Source organism: Crotalus tigris, unplaced genomic scaffold, assembly GCF_016545835.1.
Source record: "Crotalus tigris isolate CLP2741 ecotype Arizona unplaced genomic scaffold, ASM1654583v1 scf7180000019642.961951, whole genome shotgun sequence".
In the NCBI taxonomy this organism is placed as follows: Eukaryota; Metazoa; Chordata; class Lepidosauria; order Squamata; family Viperidae; genus Crotalus; species Crotalus tigris.
This window is the reverse complement of record NW_024097636.1, coordinates 72,562-96,610: the sequence shown is the minus strand read 5'-3', so window position 1 is coordinate 96,610 and position 24,049 is coordinate 72,562. Positions and strand designations below refer to the sequence as shown.

Genomic DNA, 24,049 nt, shown 5'->3' with positions numbered 1-24,049 from the left:
CAGTTGAATGATCTAAACCTTGTTTTGTTACAGTGTGAAATCAAAGGATATATAATGCTCTACTTTCCTTTGATATGTACACAGATATCTTCCAATGTGTTGGCCATTGTATTATTCTCCAGCTTCATTGGCCTAATTTGGTTAGATTCTTTACTGATTCTTCCATGAGTTCCTTTGGCCTTCAGACACACTAATGAACTTATCTAAGTTTACCTTTTCTATTAAATGTTCTTATAAATAGAGAACATCTTCTAGATATCTTGAACGTTGAGATCTTTACTATACAGAATTTTAATACACTTCTTCCATTCTGGTTTGAATGTTTTTGAATCTGTTGCTATCTGTTCATTGGCAATTTTAGCATAAGAATGCAATGTTAGACCCCCCTTCTGAGTTCAGAGACATTTTGGAAAACTTTATTTTTCCATCTTCACAGATATTGTAATGTTGCTTGTTTTTTCTAATTATTCTCAGGTTTTGCCTGATATCTTTGCATCTTTTTTGGCTTTAGCTTCTCTTGTTTTGGCAATTTCCACCATTTGTTCTGTTTCTGCTTTCTTCTGTTTGCTTTTTTTTGTTTATCTTTGCAGGTCTCTTTTCACATTCTTCCTTAAAAATGTGTTTGATTTCATGCCACAATTTCACTGTTTTCTACCAATGAGGTTCAGAATAAATCCTGATGTTCTCTTTGAAAATGGTAGATATACGCTTTTTTTCATTTTAGCTTGACTTGGAGCTTGTACATGAACAGTTTGTAATCTGCTTCTCTGTTGTTATAACTCAGCTTTTCCATTTCTTTGTACCAATAATATAATCAATTTGTTTTATTGTATTCGACCTGGTGATGTCCTTATGTATACATGTCCTCTTAGTTGAAGATTGTATTAGCAATAAATACATCACTGGATTGAAGATACTAGCAGGTTATTCCATTGCTCCACTTCCCTTTTCTAGCTATATACTGTAATCCATCTGCATTTTCCTTCATACTATTTGCAACTCTGGCATTCTTGTCTCCAGTCAGAGGCAGACATCTAGCTTGTAAGTTCTGTTGATTTCAGACTGGACTTTATCAACTCATTAGTGGTTGAAGCATAAAATTGAGTAACTTCATGTTAAAGAATTGTTCACAAAGTCTAATTAATATGATTTGGCCATTGACTAGATTGTAACCAGATTTTTATTATTTATTTATTTATCATGTTTAAGAAATATCCATTTCTCTCACAGAGGGACCTGTCTTTGCTATATTCTGCTTTATGAAAGCATTCTGTTCCTTGTTTTGCATGTCTTGAGTAGTAAAGGATATGATTTTCTGACTAGAACAGCATTGGTCATGATAACTTTGTTCTGCACAGTAGTACGGTATTAGGGGAAGGATATCAGGTGAGGCACCTCCTAGGAAACTGGTGGTTGCAGCAGAAACTATCAAGTTGCTATCACAAAGCAGGTAGTGGGCCAAGTTGTGAAGACTCATAGGATTTGGGGAAAGTTTTTAAACCTCCAGAGTTCCATTTTATTGGCTTAGCTATTCTGCTACAATGATTTACATGGTTATTGCACCAGTTTTTTTAGGGGTTGATCAGAAGTTGGATTTGAAAGAGACAGAGAACTTCATTTTTCCTTCGTAATGGTATGTGGGAAAGACCTTGAGAAACTGGGTGAAGAGACACTGCCAAGAGAACTGTCTGATATGAGACAGCATAGCTTGCAGCAAGATAGTGAGCAAGGCAAGAGGTTGAGTACCATCCCTGGTTTCTTGGGCTTTAAAGAGATGGGGGAGGGGGGAATTTTCTTTCATAGAGAAGATTAATGTTGGCCTCATGAAGTAAACTAGATAAGAATCATAATTACATGAATTAATTATACTTTATTATAAAGCTACATTGACAGAAGATTGATACTGGCCTTGATAGGAATCGGATAAACTAATTCTATGTTATTGTAAAGCTACATTGACAGAATCTTGCAAGTATGAAAGTACAGTGCCACCTCCAACTCCTTTACAGCCTGAGAAAGTAGGGAGGGATTCTTCTGAGTCTCTTGCCTTTCCCATTATGTAGCCAAGGACTATGTTGTCTCTTATCCGCCCGTTCCTTGGCAGCATCCCTTCACACAGTCTCCCAACTGTCTTTCCCACATACTGTTACATCCTATGAATAATTCTGCAGTTCTATGTTAATGGCACTTTCACAAAATGGCTATCATGGTTCTTGTGGCAAAACATTCTCTTACTAGAAGGCAATCCAATGAGATTACTCGATGTTACTCCCTCTAATGCAGAGGTCCCCAACCCCTGATCTGTGGATTGGTACCAGGCCACATGCAACAACTGGTCCGCACAAACAAGCAAAGTCCCACCTGTGAGATGCAGGCAGCACACAAAATCACGCACTCTCTGATCCATGGAAAAATCTTTTCCCATGGAATTGGTCCCTGGTGCCCAAAAGGTTGGGGACCTCTGCTCTAATGTACTAGGCCACTCCATAAAAACTGATATTAGATTATTGTGGGCTACTGTATTAATTTGGTGTGTTGTATTTCGTAGTATGTCTGGTTACAGGCTTAAATGATTACTATTACCTCATCTTATTTTGTTTTTAACTAGAATAAGTGGGCATATTTCCAAACAAGATATGAATTGAAATTACTATTTTATTTTGTAAGAATGCTTCTGGATATTTTTGGAATATATATTATGACAGAGAGTGGTGCTTTTTTCAGAAGCAGGTAAATTTATTTATTTATTTATTTATTTATGAGACTTATATACCGCTTTAAGTGCAAGCACTCTCTAAGCGGTGTACACCAGTAAGCAATGTATATATATATTTACATTGCCCCCAACAATCTGGGTCCTCATTTTACCTACCTCGGAAGGATGGAAGGCTGAGTCAACCTTGAGCCGGTGAGATTTGAACCGCTGACCTGCTGAACACAGTCAGCTAAAGTGGCCTGCAGTACTGCACTCTAACGCCACAAGCATGCAAATAAACCCATTAAGTTACAATTGTTTTAATTTATGAATTGTATACATGAAAATGGAGTATGCCTATAAAATAGAAAATAGGTATCTACACATGCATATTATAAGCAACCTTATTGATTATAACTGAGGCTGAAATCCTCTGCTTACTAGAGTATATGGCACTGATCACAGTAGTACTATCATATTGTTATGTATAGAGAAAATGAATGTATAGAACATTTGGAGAACCAGGAAACTACTATAGCACCTCTATTTCTACCAAACTTCCATAATAAATAGGCACAGAATACAGTAAAGATTTTAGTGGTTATAAATGCTATTGAATAGACTGATGTTGTTTCATATCAATAAAATTACTTTTAGAACTTTATGACCCCAAATTACATAAAAATAGGATCTGTACCACTTTACTAGAACTTATATTTTATTAAACTTAATTAAAATTTGCATTCAAATAAGCAAACAAAAACTCTACCTTTAAACATAAAACTTTCACTGTTGCAATACAAGAAATTCCTATTGCTGGTTGCTGAAAAATTCTAGAAAACTGCAAGCACCTCTTTCTTTGAATCAGAATGGAAAATTGTTCTTCCCAAAATGTTTTGGCAAAAAATGAATGTAATAGTAAAGGGCCTACTGCATATTTAAAATCTTTTTTTTAAAAGGGACATAAATAAATCATTACCTATACAAATGTTGTGGATAATCATGGAATATATAAAATGCTTATACTCTTAAGATCACACTTATATGAATACAAGCATAAATATGCATATTCCTAAGTTTTTCTTGATTTTTTTTATTTTGATATTCTGTATACCAGTGGTTCTCAACCTTTTTAATGCCGTGACCCCAACCGGTCGTAAGTCGAGGACTACTCAATCGGTCGTAAGTCGAGGACTACTCAACTGGTGCAGCACTGTTTGCAGAATGGGACTTTTGGCGGCTCAGCAGGGCAGAGACAGCCTGGACAATTCCTATTGGCTTTTGAAAGCCAATAGAATTAGACTCTATTCAAGAGAGTATATTCTATTGACTTTCAAAAGCCAATAGAATAAAAGGGAGTAGCACAGCTAAGGAAAAGGGGGAAAAAATGGCGGCATGTGTTGTTTGGCGACCCCCGTGAAATGGTCGTTCGACCCCAAATGGGGTCCCGACCCACAGGTTGGGAACCACTGCTGTATACTGTATCTTATACAAATACACACAAAGATTAAATCTACAATCTAGTTTTGACAAATTGATTTTTATCTGAATAAAAAATATGAAGAATACATCTGAGTAATTCCATGTATATGTTAAACACCTATGCATAATTAACTACTAACGGTAGCACCTGCTGTTTGTATTTCCGTTGCAGGAGTATGAAATTTTTCAGAAGCTACACTATTGCTTTTCAACTGATTGAGAGAAAAAAGATCCATTCTCAGTGGGCCAAATCTCCTTTTTTGGTCAAACATTTTAATCTTCATTCTAATCATAGTTGCCACATTTTTATTATGCTGCTTTGTTAATCGTATGGCTGTTTTCTTTACCAGAACGAAATCAAATGCAATGCCACCCTTCCAAAATGTCCGTGACCTTTTCCATCTCCATCTCTGAAAATGTCCGTGACCTTTTCCATCTCCATCGCTGTGTCGCCTGCACTATCCTGTCACTAATCAATCACACAGTATTGTTCTCTGGAACAGTTGCAACCATTGCTAAAGAACACTGCAGCAGCACATCGAGATGGAAAAAAAAAAGGCTTCCCGATTTAAATATAAACAAATATATTTTACGCCGGCAGGTTGATCTTGTCATTTTTCCCTTAAATTTGCATTTATAATCAATCGTCTAATAGCCGTATTGTCTTTGCAGCCTCTAAAAAGCTCTCTTGATTGGGGCCATCAGATCTGGTGATCTGTGCCCATAATTTTCTTTTGTGGTAGCAGCGGCTCCTGACCGGCTGAGAGATGCGGCGAAAAGGGAAGCGTCAAGCGAAGCCGAAGTGGGTACCACTGAAGGCTCCAGACGTTGCAGAATGAGTGCAGACACGGAGGGCAGAAAATGGAGAGGGAGGACAGGAGGGGAGGGACGGCGGTGATCAGATCAGGCGTCCGCCTGGCAGAAGCCGCGAGGGTAAGCAGGAGGAGGCGAGCCTAGGTGGACGTTAAACCGGGGCAGCCCCTCTCCAGTCAAGGGCTCCAATTTCTTTGCAGATCGAGAGGGAAGCGGCGTGGCCAGAGTGGTTAGTGCACCACGAGCGTTGGAGAAACCAACCCGCTTTGGGCTGATGATAACCTGCCGGTGCGCCTAGCTGAGGCGTACCACTCTCCTCCCCTTCCCCTCCTCTTCTGGTGAGCCGGGCCGACTCCGAGGCTGGCAGACATTGGATCTCCCAGGCGCACGGGGAGGCGGAACAGCCCGTGGTAGAAATCCCAGATTCGGGATTGTGGAGTAATGAAAGAGTTTCTGTCCCCCCTCTTGCAGGGAGGCGGCTGCGCCAGTCCTCAGACAAGCCAGGTGGTGGGCGGGGGAGCGGGCGCTAAGGCGACGGCTCGTTTGCTTGTGCTTCGCCCCCCCTCTTTACGCGCGCTTATGCCCGCCTCTCCGCAGCCTCTAAGCCAGTCCGCTTCGGGCAGGTAGGCTACGAGCGCTGGAGGTGCGCGCCTACGTTGGAGTGCTGGTCTCCCGTATCGTCCCCCCTCCAATAAGACTCCATACGGCGCGCCTCCGACCTTTCCAGGAAAGGACCAAAGTGCCCTTTCACGCCCCTATTTCCCTGCCTTGTTTTTTTTTTTTTTTTGCACGTCCACCTCTCCGATCCGCGGGGGGGGCGGAGGGCAGTGGTAGGACGCGGCGCGCACTGGGGAGGTCTTTACGTCGGCCTCAGCTGTGGAGAATGAATTAAAGCGGCTTTCCAGGGGCAGCGGCAGCGGCGGGGCGCGTCTCTGGTTACGGTGCGTCTTACTGATTGAATGAAAGGTAACGGCTCTTCCACGTAATTCGAGGCAAGGCATCGTCGGTGCAGTCCCGGGAAGTTCCGTTCCCCCCCCCCCTTTCCCCAGGTTGCTTTTGGATGAGCCCTCCTCCTCCTTCAGTTTCCTCTTTAGAGCGATCCTATCCGCTAGGCCAATGGATGTAGTAAAGGGCGGGCGGCGCTTGTAGTCCGATAGTACGCCTTTTAAGGCTCTGGGTGGGAGAGGAGAAATATGTACGCTACTCCATTTGCAGACATCTGTTCAGGGTGTGCAATACTTATGTTAGAGGATGGTAGGAGGGTTTGCCAGTACTTTCATAGCAACCTTTTTCAGGCTGGTGATGCCTTCCACTCCTCTAATTGACAATGCCATATTGGCTGGGAATTCTGGGAGTTGAAATTCGACACATGGGGAAGGGGATCTAGTTTGAGAAGGCTTATTTGATATGAAAATGCTGTTTAATTCTTACCATATTAATTACATTTGTTTAATGAATTAAGGGGGGGTTGATCCACATAGCTGTATTGTTGTCTGAATCTAAACATGTTATGCAATAGACTATATGGATGGATGTATTAGATTCTTGCTCAGATTAATGTAAATTCGTATCAGGAATGAAGGACAAGCTTTTTTGCATAATGCCTTTTGCAAAAAAGAAAAAGGCCTAATAATAAGGATTGTAACTTCTATTACCTTTTTGGGAATTCATATTTGGCTCATGAGATTTTAACATACTCAGTCTGATTTCTACAGGGGGCTTGATGGTTTTGTGAATTATTGCAATAGAAAGAGGTCCTGTACTTTACCAAAATTAATACTGGCAGCTGCAAACACTTATCTTTCAAGAATGTGACTAGTGTTAGACCATCTCCTTAAAACTACTGTGCTCTTCAGAAAGACCTATTGGGGACCTTTCTCTTCTAAAAATCTATAACTGACATCCAGGAAGGAGGGAGCATTTATTCCAGTGTAAGGATCACTTTCCTTATTTATTTTGCTTTTAAAAATCAAAATATCCAAAGATTCTACTGTGCAGTGTTGAGAGCTACTGAAAATCCGAATTTTCATTCAACCAAGAGCTCTCTAACTTATTTGAGTTCTTTCAGTCTTGCTTTCTTAAATCCTTTCTGCTGAAAATGTAGAACATTGCTTTTTGAAAACTTATGTTGATGGAAGTACCGATGTTACTGTTTAGCATCTATTGCTTAAAAAATTCTAATCATACTGATTTGTTTGTTTTGAAATTCTTGTATTTTGCAAATAATGTTGATTATGTCCTAAGTTGCATTCTATATTTATGTGGGCAACTGGAGAAGTGTATTATAACTATATAAATGTTTTGTAAGGCATGATGTTTTTTTTTCCAGTGAAAAAATTAGAAGTTCTGGATAAAGTCTAAAAAAAAAATCAAGTACTTTCTCCTTTAGAATAGTTGAAATGTTCTTAAGGCACATTTTTACTCTTTCAGAATATATCATTTAAAGTTTCTCATACATAAAAATTGAGAGAATTAAAGGATAATCATTTTAAGAATGGTCAGAAAGATCGGAAGGGGAATCTGAATCCTTTTTAATTTTTTTGTTGAAAAGTTGGGGAAAATAGATTATAATTTTATCTAGATTGTATTTGTTTCATAGAGAACCTTTACCAAAATAATTTCTGTTAATTATCTACCAAGATAATTGCAATTCCTCTGACATTTTCATGAGTGAATAAAGAAGGAATCAGTGTCTTATCTATGAGTGGACTTGATCATATTTGTAATCAAGTGTATAGTGTTTCTGGTCTTCTAGAAATATGACTGAGACTCAAATTACTGAAAGTGCTCTGGAATAAGCAGCAGTGCATTATTCCAGTGGAGATTAGATAGAAACAAAGGTTCACCTCAATTTAAAAAAAAATTCTGGAAATTTTATATCTTTATTTAGATAGTACCTTGAAACCCAGTTTTCATGTTTTTCATACCTGAGGCTAAATATGTCCTTGGACCAGATTCTTACCTTTTTGACCATGACTTTATAGTACTATATAGTACTGTCATTGCTACCATTCATATTTGAAGCTGTAAGTCAAAACTATAATATTTGGCCAACTATCCTTCATATGAACTACAATTGAAAGAATTTTCAGTTCTTGTGAGCACTGATTTTTTTTGAAATTCCGGAAAAATCTTACTCCTTGAGGTGAGATTGACTCCTACCTTCCTGATGTTTTGATTGAGCCTTGAGACCTGGCTCTGCCTGATGACTGGAAACTCAATGGGGAAGCTTCGTACTGGAGGAGGTTGACTAATTAAAATTCACTTCCTCCCCCCCCCATGTATCTGGCTCTCTTCTTTGCCATCTTTCTCCTTGATTTTATTTGTTAATGTTTTATTTGCTGTGTTTTTGGCAATGGATGATTTTAATGGTTTTTATTGTTTTTAATGTTGTTAGCTGCCCAGAGTCATTGTATACAAGATTGGTGACAAATAAATTTTTAGACATAGATACATAGATAGATAAATGTTTTCTGAAGGACTGATACTCATGTTTTCCAAAAAATAAGACTAGGTCTTATTTTTTGGAAAACATGAGTATCAGTCCTTCAGAAAACATTTATCTATGTCTAAAAATTTATTTGTCACCAATCTCTTATACAATGACTCTGGGCAGCTAACAACATTAAAAACAATGAAAACCATTTGCTCCAAAATGAAAACAATGAAAACCATTTGCTCCAAAAGACACATTAGGGCTTATTTATTGGTTAGATCTTATTTTCAGGGAAATATGGTACTAAATATGCCATCTGGCTGACGATCTTAATTGGGGCTTATTTTGGGGATAGGGCTTATATTATGATCATCCTGGAAAAATACTAGGGCTTATTTTCTGGTTAGGTCTTATTTGGGGGAAAACAGGGTATGTAGGAGAACTTGTTCATTGTTGTTCAGAATACAGAGCAAGAAATAGTGGGATTAAATTACAAGATATCAGAAACAATTTCCTAACAGTAAGAACTGTTCAACAATGGAACAGTCTGCCTTGGAAGATGGTAGATGGTGTATGGCCCTCTAATAGTGGATTCCTATTCAAGATCTCATGAAAGTTACCTAAGCAAACTATTTAGTTGTCAAGTTATCTAATTTTAATATCCTCTAGAGATATTCTTCAGAGTTACGGATGAGGAGAGGTTACTTTTTCTTCTATATATTTCTGTATATAGGTTTAGGCTTCTGGATGTTACCATAAAGGAAGACCTGACTGGGAGTGTTCATCTTATAGCATTGCTTAAGAAGGCCCAGCAGAGATTATATTTCATGAGACTTCTCAGGAAACAACAACTGAATGAAAAACTGCTGGTGACCTTCTATTGTTGCTCCATGGAGAGCATTCTGAACTATTGCATTTGTGTGTGGTTTGCCAATTGTACAGTAGCAGATAGGAAAGTGTTCCAGGGGGTCATTACCATCGCCCAGAGGATTATTGCTGCCCTCAACTCCCCCCCCAGGACGAACTGTACAGTTCCCGTTTTCTTAGGAAAGCTCAAAACATTCTTAAAGAATCATCTCTGACATTCGTTTTTTGAACTATTACCATCTGGCAGATGGTACAGGATAATAAAAACAAAGACAAATAGGCTGAAAAATAGTTTTTATCCCAGAGCTGTAACCATATTAAATACCACTGTATAGTGCAACATTGAAGTGCAATATTAGGGGCAGCGCAATGGTGAATAGAATGTGAAGGATGTTTGTATATAATGTATGTTTTTATTTGTGGTTTTTACTTGTGTGCAGTGTGCACTGTGGACAGCACTTAATTTTGTTGTGAGTTACACAATGACAATAAAGATCTATTCTATTCTATTCCTATTTTAATTTCTATTTCTATTTTAATTTCTATTTCTATTATTCTACTCTACCTCTATCTCCACTCCACTCCATTCCATTCTATTCTATTCTATTCTTGATGGAGATATGCAAGATATATTGCCAGGGCAATGGGAGATAACTTATTTTAACCCCACAATAGACAGATAATATTTAGAAGTGACTTGAGCAGACACCTCCCTAATTTACTGAACAATAAGCAGAGGGTACAGCACAATCAGACTTGCAAAATTCTGTTATAGACAATCTCAATGAAAGTAGTTTTAGCCTTTCCATTTTCTGGTTTCATCCACCTAGTAGGCTGACAAATTGTTAACTTACACCCAGACAGTCGGTAGAAATGCATATGACATTTATAAATGAGTATAAAAGTCAAATGAGATGCACGCTAGAAATATGGAGAAAAGATTGGTAGTGTTCAGGCAATTGGTATGTCTTATGTGTTTGGGGAAAACATGTTTACTCTGCAGTTTTTGGAATGTGCTTCAAAGTCTTCCAGTATTTCTTGTTTGTTTTTGGTCCTTATTAAAATAATGCATGTGTAAATTCATTGAAAGAAAACACTTGTCAAGTTTTCCTGCATATGATTTGAATAGAATGGGACTATTTGCTGGTAGTTGTAATTGATGCAGTGAAAAACACAAATGATCCAATTTGGGATATGAGAGATTGGCAATAAGGACAGTATTGCTTTTTTAGATAACTGGTATTAGCAATATGTATCAGCTGGAGTAACTAATAGTTTTGAACAATTGTTCTTCAGAGATTATCTAGCAGTGTTAGGTTTACCGTCTCTGACATTTCTTGAAGAACTCTTATTCAATTTAGTAGTTCCTTGTAACAAATGGTTTTCAAAGGGAGTTATATAACTGGACATTTTTTAAAAAATTTTTTAAATGCATATGCCTAAATTCGGCACCAGCTGAAGTATCATAAGCAAGAACCACTAAATGATTTAAAGCTCTTAAGGTAAAAGTCACTTTAATCAGGAATGTGTGGCAGGAATACAGCACAGAAAGAAGTCATACTTTAAAACATCCATGCGAATGCTTGGATGGGAAGGGATCAAATTCCATCTCCTCTCTTTCTTTTCTTTTCTTTTTCTTTTTTCTTTGTGGGAGGGCAACTTGTAAATACCTATGATAATAACCATCAGTAATTGCAGTGGGCATTAAGTAGAACTGTTATTTACCTGGGAAAGTTTTGGGACATTGCATGAATAAGGTAGAGAGTTTAGATTGGAACAGAACGAAATGATTCATCTGTGAAAGAGCCTTATTGTTATTCCCCATACTTTTTCCTATGGATTTTAATTGGGAGTTTGACCTTGGTTCTTTAAAAAAAAATCAATTTAGTTGGCTTGAAAGCTCTTTCTACTTGGTATTTGGTTCTGAAGTAACCAATTTACATTGTTAATTAATATGGCTTGATTGAACTGCTATAGTTGAAAAAAAAATATTTTTACTGAATTCTTTATTTTCAAATGCTAAAGAAAACATAATTATTCAGTTGCTTTGACTCTTCATGACCTGATAGACATTTTCCCAGGATTATCTATCAGTAGCTACTGTTTTGAGTTCTTGTAAGCTCAAATCTTGTCCACTAACTTTTGCAACTTTGCATTATGTGTCCACAGTATCTTAGTTTTATTTACAGAATTACTGCAATGGGTGAACAGCCTGGTTTTATTTCAGTTAGTATTGAATTATTTGTTCTTTATGGGGGCTACAGTACACTTAAAAGGTTTTCTCTAGCACCACTGTTCAAAGACATTGATTTTTCTCTATTCATCGTTTCTGATCATCCAGCCGTCATGATCATATACTATAGCTGAAAAAACTTGGCAGTGACAGTATATTTTGTTTATTTATTTATTCAGTTTAAATAGCTGAGCATTTCACCAAATAAGCGGCTTTGGGTTACAAAGCTAAAGCAATCAGCAGATACCTAAATCCATTAACATTATTGATTATTTAAAAACATTAAAAACTAGAAAAATAAAAAAATCTGTAATCTAATAGATTTAAAAATCTAATAGATACCTTTATTATTGGTATAATGTCTGTTTCTACTCTAATCTCTTTTGGAATAAAAGTGATACCAGTATATTTAATATCCTAGTGTTTCTTTGAGCAATTGTAATTCTAATATCCATTTCCAGCAGTACTTATTATATATTTTGCATAGAAGTTAAATAATGGGACATTATTCCTGGTGTACTCTTTTCCTAATGCTTAACCATTTAGTTTCTCTATATCACACAAATTTTTCAGTGGCCTCATGAGATGACCTCATGCACTCACATTTTTAAGGAGTATCCGTGAAACCAACATATACATCTCAATGTTCTTATTCCATGTGTTGTTGAAGAATTGCAAAATCTTAAGTGCTATCTTGTTAGCATTTGAAATAAGTGCAACTGCTTAGTAGTTTGAGTATTCCTTAGCATTGCCATTTTATTTGGAATTGTCTACTGCTATGTTTTCTATACCTGTTTACGAGCCACTAACTGCACTGTATGTTTTTAAACCTTAATTGTAAAAACCTTTTTTGTACTATGAATGTGCCAGGATTGTATAATTTCCCAGTAAGCACACATGGTCATGAAAATAATTTTTTTAAAATGTCATTTTGGCAATAATTTAAAATTTTAGAACTACTGGCCACAGAGAGAAAAAAAACAATGGCTGCCTGGCAACTATTCTTTGCATTCAGATTGAAAGCTATGAATTGTGTCTCTTGCTAATCTATAAAAGCATAAGCTTCTTCTGGAAGATTACAAAAAATATGGCAGGTATGTTAATCTGAGCTGCTTGGTAGATGCTTACAATCTATTTCTATATCAGACGAACAAGATTTTGCTCTCATTGTACCATTTGCCTGACTACATTAAGGACCAGAAAATATCTTAAATAATTTCTGTTTTTCTGAACATCTACAGAAAATTGCTGGGGAAAAAAACCCCTCTTGTCTACCAATTTGAGAATTAATAGCACTCTCTCAATTTGGTACTTTCCAAATACAGTATGTTAGATTATAATTCTTAGCCTAAACAGTGGTTGACCATGCTAAGTAGGAAGTTTGAAAATTATAGGAAAATTTGTATGGAAGACATTCAGTTGTATAACAATAGGTGATAGTCTGTTTTTATTTTCAAGCTAAAAAGCTGTTTTAGGAAAAGATGTGCTCCCTGGGGAATGTGTAGTTCTACGGTACTGTTGAATCCACATTCCATTAGGCTGACTCAGCTAAGTTAGTGACAGCTTTATTATGTGTTCTGAATTGTTCCTAGGAATTTCTGATATTCATATTCAGTCTTTGATGCCCAAGTTAAGTTAAATTCCTATACTAATTTTGGAGTTAGAGAATCATATAAGCAGCCCTGCCCAAACTTTCTGATTTGGCAGCCCAACAGGGGGGGGGGATTGGTTTCATCCGAGTGATGGACATGCGCATGCAAGCTCCATTTGTGCAAATGGTGTGTGTGTAGCCATCACTTGCACAAATGGAGCTTCACACATGAGTGTGAGTGCTTGCTGCTCATGCAAGTGGAACTGAGCATGTGTTCTCACCCACGACTTGCACAGCCCAGTTCTGCTGGTCTGCTGATATAAGGGTCTCCCTTTCATGATATATACTTATATCATCATAACTATTCCACCTTTGGAAGACCAGCTTATGGAAAGATTGTTATAGAATAAATAGAGTAAGAATATGTTTTTGGCACATAATAGGCCAGCCTGTTTGTATTGAACTACTCCTTCCTTTTTGCCAAGATCCCAATGGATTTCAAGGCAAAACATAAACTGCTGGCTATCATCTAAAACCTTAAATGGGCTAGGCCTGGGCGGTGCATTGGATTCCACCGTGTCATTTGGTGACAATAGGATCAATTGTCAGTCCTAGGTTGTGGATAGTGTCCCTGACAGATATTACATCTACAGGAGACGAGAATCTATAATATAGAAGGCTAGCTCAGGGTCGAACCAGTTCTTCCCTGTGAGGTAACTCAGTTCTGAGGTAAATCATGCCTTGGGATGAACAATGGTTGGAAAACTAGGTCTCCCTGATGCTGCCATCATCCCTTAACTATAAACTAGTTTCTCTCTTCAAACCAGCCCTCTGGGTGACCAGAGTGGATTGAAGAAGCAATCCTCACCCCTTGGGATCTGGCAGTTACAGAAAGGAAAACCAGTCAAAACTCCAAGGAGTCAATAGCTCAGTCAAGCTGAGGCATGTGCCAAAAGGCAACGAGTCAACTTCAAGTTTTAAACAAAAATCAGAATTATTAAAGTTGCCAGAAGTTAAGTTTCCACACAAAATGCGTAGTTAAAAAACGAGCTAAAATACAAAAAAACATCCACTGCATTGGATAGCTTATAAATTCAAATAAGTAGATAAATAATAAAAATAATAAACAAATAAACTCATTTAATTGTTCTAAAAGGTTTTAAAGTGAGTTTTATGTTGATTTTATTCAGTTATTTTGTTTTAATGGAAAGCACTCTGAGGGAAGTATAGAAATGAAATTCATAACACTATGGAATCCTTGATCTTGGTTGTTGCTGGCAGACATTTCATTATTCGAATAGCTAACATCAGTGCTAGCAAATGTGGGTTTTTTTCCCTGTTTATATCCTGTAGCTTGCCCTGTTAGTGTTGATGGCAGTGTGGTTTTCTCCTTGGTAGTTCCCTGATTAAGGTATTGTTTTTTGATTAATTGTCTGGTGTCCCTGCTTATCTGTGTGTTGGCTGCTGGAAAAGATGTGTTCTGGTCTTTTTGTTTCCTTCTTAGTTTTTTATTGTCTTTTTTGAATGGCCTGTAAATGTACTTTATCTATGTTTACTTATGGATGGATGATTTTTGTGAATGGTAAGCTTCCAGGAATTCCCTAGGAATTTTGGATTTAGCTTGATCTAGGATGCTCATAGTCTGCCAGTTAAAATTGTGGTTAAATCTATCTTATGTTTTTGTGAGATCAAGGATTTTTTTCTTGCGTCATCTGACTGCTAGTTGGTGTTCATGGAAGCACTTTGCTAATCTTCTGCATGTCCTACATTGTGGCTGTTACAGTCCTTACATTTCATATTGTAAATGACTTTGTTTTTTTCTTCTTGGGCTATTTGGTCTTTTGTATGTAAGATACTTTGGAAGAATTAAGTTGATTTGTGTGCTACAGTGATGCCATGTGGTTGTAATAGTCTGTTGGTTTTTTCTGTGATGCTTTGATGTGTGGCCATGTTGTCCCTTTCATAGTTTGCATTGAGTGATCAGGTATTTTTTGATAAAAGTTGTGTTGCTATCCATTTTGTTAGATTATGTTATGTTAGATAGTTTGTTTTCTGCATAATAACGCTATCATACATGAAAACATCTCGGAAACAACCAACAAGCTATTACAACCACATGGCATCACTATAGCACACGTACATAACTAGAAAATATATTTTTTATTATCAATTGTACTGACATCTAAACTAATCAAAGAATTTAAGCTAAGGATACTCATTTATCTTATAGCACATTTCATTTCTGTATTGGAACAGACAACAATAGCATATTCAGTGACTATTGGATGTGCTTTTGGCAGCATAGGCAATTTGGATAGTTGTAGAGGATGGAAAATTCAGTTGCTGTTACAGAGGGAAGCAGCCATGTCCTCTGAATCTTAGGACAAAGGAACTATTATATAACCTTCTGTTTTGTACTCTCTCCCCCCCCCCATTATAATTAACTGAGAATGCAGCCTTGCTTCAGTGACAATTATAATGTGTTTACTAATTTAAACAGATTTTTTAAAAATCTTTCCCCATTTTCCTACTTTCCTTTTTTGTTTTCTGTTTTTTATAAGTAGCCACAATAACAGCGGTAGGATGCTTAACGCTACATTGCATTATTCAGTCAACCAGAATAGTAACTGAATAATCAGATGGTTATCTTATAAACAGTGCATAAGCCAGAGTGTGATATGATGAAGATTTGACTTGACAGTTTATCAGGCAATATGTGGAAGCTTAAAAGGAAAAGAGGAAAGATGCTTGTCTCTTCTGCTTTGGAAGAGGAACCAAGGAAGAAACCTTGTTGCTGGATTCTTCCATTGCAAAGCTTTGAATACACAAGGAGTACACCACATAAACAGCTGCTCGGGTCTTGAGAGTTGCATAGTTTTTAAAGAGAAGTGAAAGAATAGTTGATTTAGGTCTATCTGGGCTGATATGGGTTAAATGCTAGATATATTTGAATTCAGGGGAAGCACCCAAATTCTGATCACCACTCTAAAAGAGTTCTTCTAGTTGAGGTGACCTGATAGAGCTGCATCGATCTATTATATCATGCTTTAATAACTTACTGAAATAGCATCCTAACCATCTTGAGAATTTGTCCCCACAAACCCAGGATGAACATACCAAACTTATTACCATAAAGATACAGGGATATGGACCAAACAAAGCATCCATTGAAACTTATTTGGTTTAGGGCAGTGGTTCTCAACCTTTTTAATGCCACGACCCCCAACTGGTCGTAAGTTGAGGACTACTCAACCAGTCGTAAGTCGAGGACTACTGAACTGGTGCAGCACCATTTGCAGAATGGGACTTTTGGCCGGCTCAGCAGGGCAGAGACAGCCTGGACAATTCCTATCGGCTTTTGAAAGCCAATAGAATTAGACTTTATTCAAGAGAGTCTATTCTATTGGCTTTCAAAAGCCAATAGAATAAAAGGGAGTAGCACAGCTAAGGAAAAGGGGGAAAGAAATGGCGGACTGCGTTGTTTGGCGATCCCCGTGAAATGGTCGTTCGACCCCAAATGGGGTCCCGACCCACAGGTTGAGAACTACTGGTTTAGGGAATACATTTTAATACCTCCTTTATCCTCCTGGTCAGGCTTTATTAGTGTCCAGCCAAAGATGTTTTTATCAGCTACTTACAGATAGTCTTACTTCCTCTGTCAACTTCTAAACAGCCTAGGCAAAGTCTTCCAATTTATATTTATTATATCAAATGCCTTGTGCAGAAAAGAAAATGTAATAACCCAGGAAATTTTAATTTCCTTTTTATTTAAGCAAGTAAGCAGGCAAGTTATAACTCAAGATTAAATGCTTATTAGTTCAATAAAATTGACTCTAAAATTTTTCCAAATATTACAAATTTAAACTGAACATCCCAATCAATTAAATATTCAAATGAATATAGTAGAGGTGCAGACAATCACAAGAAGTGGTTCATCTCTTTGGAAACCAGTGATGCAGACCCGCTGAACTTAGCCCCAAATTCTAGGCTGCCATACTCAAAAGACTTCAGATTGCCAAAATGGTGTTTTCTGATTGGCTCCTTTACAAAATCTTACTGACATTCCTGGGTCCCAGTCAGTCCTTCTCAGGTCGCGTAGAAAGTCCTAGAACATTTTACCATTTCTAACACATGTTTCTTAATTGCTATTCCTCTTGATGTGTTTTTGACTGCTTTTTCAAGGTGGTTCCAATCATCTCCATCCTCTTCTACACCCTGTTTGTCAAAGCTTGTGCTTCTATATAAAGCCTGAACTAATGTACCTGCTTTATATTATGCAAGAAAAGCCTTTTTTACTTTTCAAAATGACTTCTCATAAGCATGTAGTCCAGTGGTTCTCAACCTTTCTAATGCCGCGACCCCATAATACAGTTCCCCATGTTGTGGTGACCCCCAACCACTTATACATCACCAGGTGCCAGGGGCGTGATCAAAGAAAAGGGGGGAAAAATGGCGGACAGCCTTGTTTGGCGACCCCCGTGAAATGGTCGTTCGACCCCAAATGGGGTCCCGACCCACAGGTTGAGAACCACTGATGTAGTCATTCTTTAAGCAGATTACAAAAGTAATTTAGCCTGAATACGCAACAGACACTCTTTAGACTAGACTGATGATTTTATGTGGAGCAAAGTGTGATCCATTGCTGATCCGTTGTGTGTGTGTGTGTGTAGTCCATTGGCTTAGCTCAAATTACTGTCAACAGTTCTTTGCCACTTTTATTTTTCCTTTCTTTTTTTCCCCTTTTCTTTCTTTTTTATTCTTCCCAGCAGGATCATCCCCGCCATGGCCACCAAGTGAATTTTCCTGGAATATGTCAAATTGCATCTCCAATGACTGGGGATAATCCAGAAGACTGGTTTTGAGTGGCACGCTAACACACCCTTCTGCCTTCCCATCATTTTTTCCCCTTCTGTTCAGTTGTGCCCGATTCTTGGAAAATGCCTGATTAAGGCAGTGAAGTTTTCTTGGCAAGGTTTTTAGAACTGGTTTGCTATTGTCTCTTTCCTAGGGCTGAGAAAATGCAACTAGCTCAAGGTCATCCAGCTGGCATTCTGCCTAAGATGGGACTAGAACTCACAGTCTCCTGATGCTTAATCTGATGCTTTAACCACTGCACTAAACTGGTTCTCTTTTCCATCGTACCCAACTAATAAGTCTATGAATGCTTCTGCATTACTTCAGTGGCCAGACAAAGGAGTAGCAGTCTTCCAATTTCTTCACTTGGCTTCTCTTGAGTAATCTTCTTTTCTGAACCTGTTCCCCCCTCAAGTCTTCTATTACCCAGGGAAGAGCATGTTAAACTAAATAGGATTCTGACTTCCTGAGATCAAGCCTGTGTAGTCACCATCCCACCCCATGGTGAGTTTAAAGTCCAAGTTTTTTTTTAAAAAAATAAAAGCTTACCTAGCGAAAAAACTATGAAGGAGAAAAGAGTGAGAACGCCATATTGAGGGTATGTGTGTGTGTAAATGCTGTTGTTTCCTGTTTCACCTGTTCTCATTATCTAAGGCAGTGGTTCTCAACCTTTCTAATGCCGCGACCCCATAATACAGTTCCCCATGTTGTGGTGACCCCCAACCACTTATACATCACTGGGTGCCAGGGGCGTGGCCAAAGAAAAGGGGAAAAAATGACGGACAGCCTTGTTTGGCAACCCCCGTGAAATGGTCATTTGATCCCAAATGGGGTCCCGACCCACAGGTTGAGAACCACTGATCTAAGGTCTCTTCCAGACTTTAATCACAGAGTCTAAAAATGCAAAGTGCCTATAAAGAAAGGTAGAGCCAGGTCCCCAAATGAGGAAGACATATCCACCCAAATTCTTTATATTTCCTTCTCTGGATTATCTTAATCCACCCCACTCTTCCCTTTTTCTCTCTGCAGTGAAAGGGCACCATTTCTTTCAGGGACCATAGGCATAAAGACAAGGAAGAAATACCTCAATTCTAGCTTTTCTTCCCTCATTTGATCTGTTTTACCAGTTCTGCTGTCCTGTGGACCAAATGTTTAATTGAGTCCCTCCTTCCAGAATAAAGAGAGCATAGCCCAAATGCCTTCATTGCAAATACTAAGCTGGATAATGCTCCATTATCAGCCAGAGACAGGGTGGCTGATATGGACACCAGGGGACAGTCATACTTCAAGAATTGAATATAGATCCTAAATCCAAGTCTGGCAAACTGTAACGAAAGTGCCTAGATGAGATCTATATTTTTTTAAAAGCCTATCTCTTGCAGCAGCAACAACAACAAAACATTAAGGCAAAGGCTGCGGAGCATTAGGTTACCCCTCTCATTTTCAACTGCATACAAAGTTGATTATGTGACCCAGGAGCACAGATTGTCCTGAGAAGAGGCAAAGACCTATCTCATATTCATCTGAAGGTTACTAACTGTCATGGCAAATCATTTCCAGAGAGTCTACAAAGTGTTATACTAATTCCACAACTGGAACATCAACCCCAGGTATGTTTGAGCAAATTACATTGATGTTTGGAGGACCAGCAAGTTCCCGACCAATAACAAGAGTATGTGATTAATCTCATGCATCAGAACTCTTGAGAACTGGCACAACTGATCTAGATCTATTACATGCTTTTCCACAGGTTCCTGAAGTAGAGCCTGAACTTGAGTCTAATAGCATTCAGTTGATCCAGGAGATCTTGTCCTTGTATCCTGGAATCATCAGATCTGCAGGGACAGGGAAAATTAAACCATCCGTATTCCAAATTGTTATAAATATATGTATGTCTGGAGAATGAGTGGGACTATTTTGTCAGCCAAGGGTGCTATAGCAAAAGCATACAGACAATTATAACTTCCCCAAGACTTCCCACTTCAGATAGTAAGAACTCACATGGACTAAAAGGAAGAAACCCTCAACACTGTGAGTTTCTGCAGATGGGCCAAGAAAAAGAAATTTCACATCAGTTTCTACCACTATAGAAAAAGCCACAGCAAGGGACACCAACCAAGCACCCTCAATAGACAAGTCTCAGTCCCCTCCTAGATTTCAGTAGTGAGAATCAAAGAAGTTATCTTCTATCAAGATATTCCTGAGCAATGATCTCCCTATTAGATGATTCACTATCTACTGGAATCTGTTATGGGGTCTTCAGCTAGGATGCCAAACCCTAACTTAAGACTTGTTTGAAACATTAGACAGGTTAGTCTTAGAGCAGCTGATTTAGAAAGTACTGTTTCTAGTAGCCAGAATCATGTCAAGTGTATGTCAGAAATTATGGGCACTCTCAGCAAAGAAAGTGTTCAGCATCATTCAGCTGGTCACCATCATTCTGTGTTAGACCCAACCTTCATAACTAAAGTGAAGTTGTTTTTCATCAGGGATCCATGCTTCTGCCTTCTGATATCCCTACTTAGGCTTCAAAGCCTTACCAGTCATAATCTTCAGATAGATCAGGGTTTGCATCAAACTAAATAAGCCTACCACATGAAGATCTCTGGCTCTTTTGACTAGGTCTAGGACAGCCACATTAGCTGTCCCCCACTTAAATGGCTTTGGCAGACAGCAACTAGTCCTCCATGGCTCCTTTATAAAACATAGAAACTTAACTTTCCTAACTTGGCTGCAGGTTCCATTCAACCAGGGAGAGTATTACAGAAAATAGTTCCCAGTGGGGATTGGGGGCCTTATGGTTGTAAGATTCCATCCTCAGGAATAGCTTTGGTATGTCCTAACTATAGAATTTCCTGGCTCTACTGTATGAAAACAGCAGATTTTTCTAGTTTTGCCTCCAGGGCTAGTAGGAGGGAGATACCCATTGTAGGATGCCCTGTCCCTTGTGTAGACAAAGAACCAATGCAGTAAATCCAACAGATAATTTTGTTTTCTGAAACCTTCAATATTTTTGCCTTTTTTGAGGGGGTGGTCCATGAAAGAAACAGCAAAGAGGAAGAATTTTAAATTGAGCTCCTGGAATGCAGATGGGTAACTTCTACCTTGTTTCTTCTTCCTGAATGTTTCAGTAATTGAAAATGAGTGTAATTCTATTTGTCTGTCTTCTGTCTGTCTATCATGTTCTAGATCAGTGGTTCTCAACCTGTGGGTCGGGACCCCATTTGGGGTCGAACGACCATTTCACGGGGGTCGCCAAACAAGGCTGTCTGCCATTTTTCCCCCTTTTCTTTGGCCACGCCCCTGGCACCCACTGATGTATAAGTGGTTGGGGGTCACCACAACATGGGGAACTGTATTATGGGGTCGTGGCATTAGAAAGGTTGAGAACCACTGTTCTAGATTCTGTTTTCTGTTCTATTCTTAAAATAATAAGAATTACCTAAAAGCTTTATATAGAGTGACAAATGATTGCCCTTTTTTGAGGCAGTCAAAAATCACGATAAAAATGTCAGCTGTGATATTCTGCTCCCCCCCCCTTTTTGTTAAAATGCTATTTTTTATTTCTTGTGTTTTAATCATTTTGCGTAAACATGTTTTATCTTTAAATTGATTTTTGTTCCTTAATTTGCTAACTATTTTAGGGAATTTTAATTAATAGAGAATACCTTTAAAAATATATGATGGCTAGATGAAAAGCTACTTGTGAATTGTACTTTAGCTGCTGTAAAATGTTTGTGAGAAAAGCCAAGTATATGTGTGTACATTTGTGTATGTGTGTGTGTATAACTTCAGCCAGTCCCCAATTTTCTCTTTAATCCTAGCTTAGAAACCTTTTTAGAAATGAGGTGCATATTATCTGGAACATCTCTGGCACATTTTGTTTGTTATTTTTGTTATGGCAAAAAGTCCCATTGCATTTTCTGTCAGTAGATTAACTGGTTCTTTTCTGGAAAGGCTCTCCTAGTATGTGTGAACCCAGCCTTTTATATCTCTAGAGCAGGGGTCTTCAAACTTGGCCCTTTTATGACTTGTGGTCTTCAGCTTCCAGAAGGCTGAGGAATTCTGGGAGTTGAAGTCCACAAGTCATAAAAGGGCCAAGTTTGAAGACTCCTGCTCTAGATGAAGTCTGGTGATGTTACTACTATGCTCCAAGGCTGAGATAGTTAATCTAACAGGTGGGCCTTCTCCCTTATAGTGGCCTTTCTAGAACTCTGATTTAGGACCCTACCTTAGCTTCCATTTCTTAATTCTTTGGGGCATTTTTATCTTTTGTATGTTTGATGCTGACTGTCGTGTAGCTATTTTTACACATTCTATTTTTTTTGTTTCGTTATTTCATTTTATTTCTAAGAAAACATAGCACATAAAATAGTATAATGTATTTCAAATAAACAATGATGAAGAGCAAGAGAGTATTGATGTTGCTTTTTCATGTAAAACAATGTTGTTATTCTGTTGTAACATATACAATAAGTGTCAGGATGAAGAGACTTAGTAACATTTTTCTCATTTTTCTCTTGCTGTAATTTAGAAAAATGTAATTACTTTGCTTGCAGATTTGAGCCTTAACCCATTTTTTGTTAAATCATTAAATTTCAGGAAATTATTCTAAGCAATTATCTAGATCAGACATGTCAAACACAAGGCCTGCAAGCCGGATGTGGCCTGTGAAGTGGTTTCATGCAGCCCGCAAAGCCATCCTGGAAGTGGCCAGCAAATGGCCCTGGCCTACTTCACATATCCGGCTTGATGGTTCTAGGAGAGGGGTTTTGGTAGGCAGTGGGACGCTCTCCTCATAGCACCAAGAGGCTGAGCCCCCATAGGTACCCTTGATGCGAACGATGTAGAGCTAGTCATGCCCACCCAGTAGGCCGCACCTACCCTGGCCGCCGCCCTGTCCCCCCGAGGGCAACTGCAATGCTGATGCGGCCCTCAATTAAATTGAGTTTGACACCCCTGATCTAGATGGCAGGTTGCATTAAAAATAGGGGTGGTGTTACTTTGATTTCTCATGGATACCACCCCCAACCTCCATAAGTATATAGATTATTATAATCAAATTTATATATAGAATAAATACAATGTAGTTCAGTAATTAAAATGTTGTAGTGTATTATAGTGTATTATGAAACTTTGTACAGGTAGTCCTTGACTTATGATCACAATCAAGGCCAAAATTTCTATTGTTCAAGTGAGATATGTATCAAGTGAATTTTGCCCCTTTTTATGACCTTTCTTGCCACAGTTGTTAAATGAATCACTACAGTTGTTAAGTTAGTAATATAGTTGTTAAGTAAATCTGGCTTACCCCATTGACTTTGCTTGTCAGAAGGTTGCAAAAGGTGATCCCATGACCCTAGGGCACTGCAACTGTCATAAATATGAGCCAGTTGCAAAGCTGCTGAATTTTGATCATGTGATCATGGGGATACTGCAATGGTTGTAAGTGTGAAAAAATGATTGTAAATCACTTTTTTCAGTGCCACTGTAACTTTGAACAGTCACTAAATGAACTGTTGTAAGTTGAGAACTACTTGTATAATTTCTTTAACTCTGTTTGCATTTTGTATTGGCTTCAGTTGGTAATTTTGGTCTCCTTGTTGAAAATTGGGTTGGGTGGTTGAGGTAAATGCTTTTCCTGCCTGATTATTATTCTATCTGACAGAATAAGGTCTAAAGATAGATTTAATTCCTTGTGCAAGGAGAATTAAAGACTTGAGAATTTTTTAATTGTTTTCCAATTTCATGTGTAGGTTAAATGAAGAATGGAGTTAATATGGTACAGATGGAATACGTGGTTCAGAGTAGTAGGATCAAGCATAGGGGCCACTGATCAAGTTAATTATTTAGTCTCCATCAGTGTACAATTCTGTCTGCTTCCTTGGCATAGGTAGTCCTCGGCTTATGTCCATTTGTTCAGTGATTGTTCAAACATGCAGTAGTATTGAACAAGTGGACTTACGACTGGTCCTTGGAGTTCCGGCTGTCACAGCATCCCCGTGGTTGTATGATTGTAATTTCTGACATTCCCTGCTGGCTTTCCACAGTCAAAGTCAACGGGGAAGCTGGTAGGAA

General features: G+C 38.3%; 1 protein-coding gene across 3 annotated transcripts in view; it reads left to right on the top strand.

Moving 5' to 3' along the window:
- The first annotated feature begins 4,089 nt into the window (after nt 1-4,089).
- FAM169A (family with sequence similarity 169 member A) overlaps nt 4,090-24,049 on the top strand; it is a 40,004-nt gene continuing 20,044 nt past the window's right edge. The window contains exon 1 of one of the 3 annotated variants that reach the window (XM_039364034.1): nt 4,090-5,956. In XM_039364034.1, the coding sequence (XP_039219968.1) occupies nt 5,950-5,956 (7 nt within the window). In that variant the 5' untranslated portion in view covers nt 4,090-5,949. Of the gene's footprint in view, nt 5,957-6,072; nt 6,922-24,049 lie in introns of those variants that run through there. The other 2 variants (XM_039364033.1, XM_039364035.1) reach the window with 2 other exon arrangements.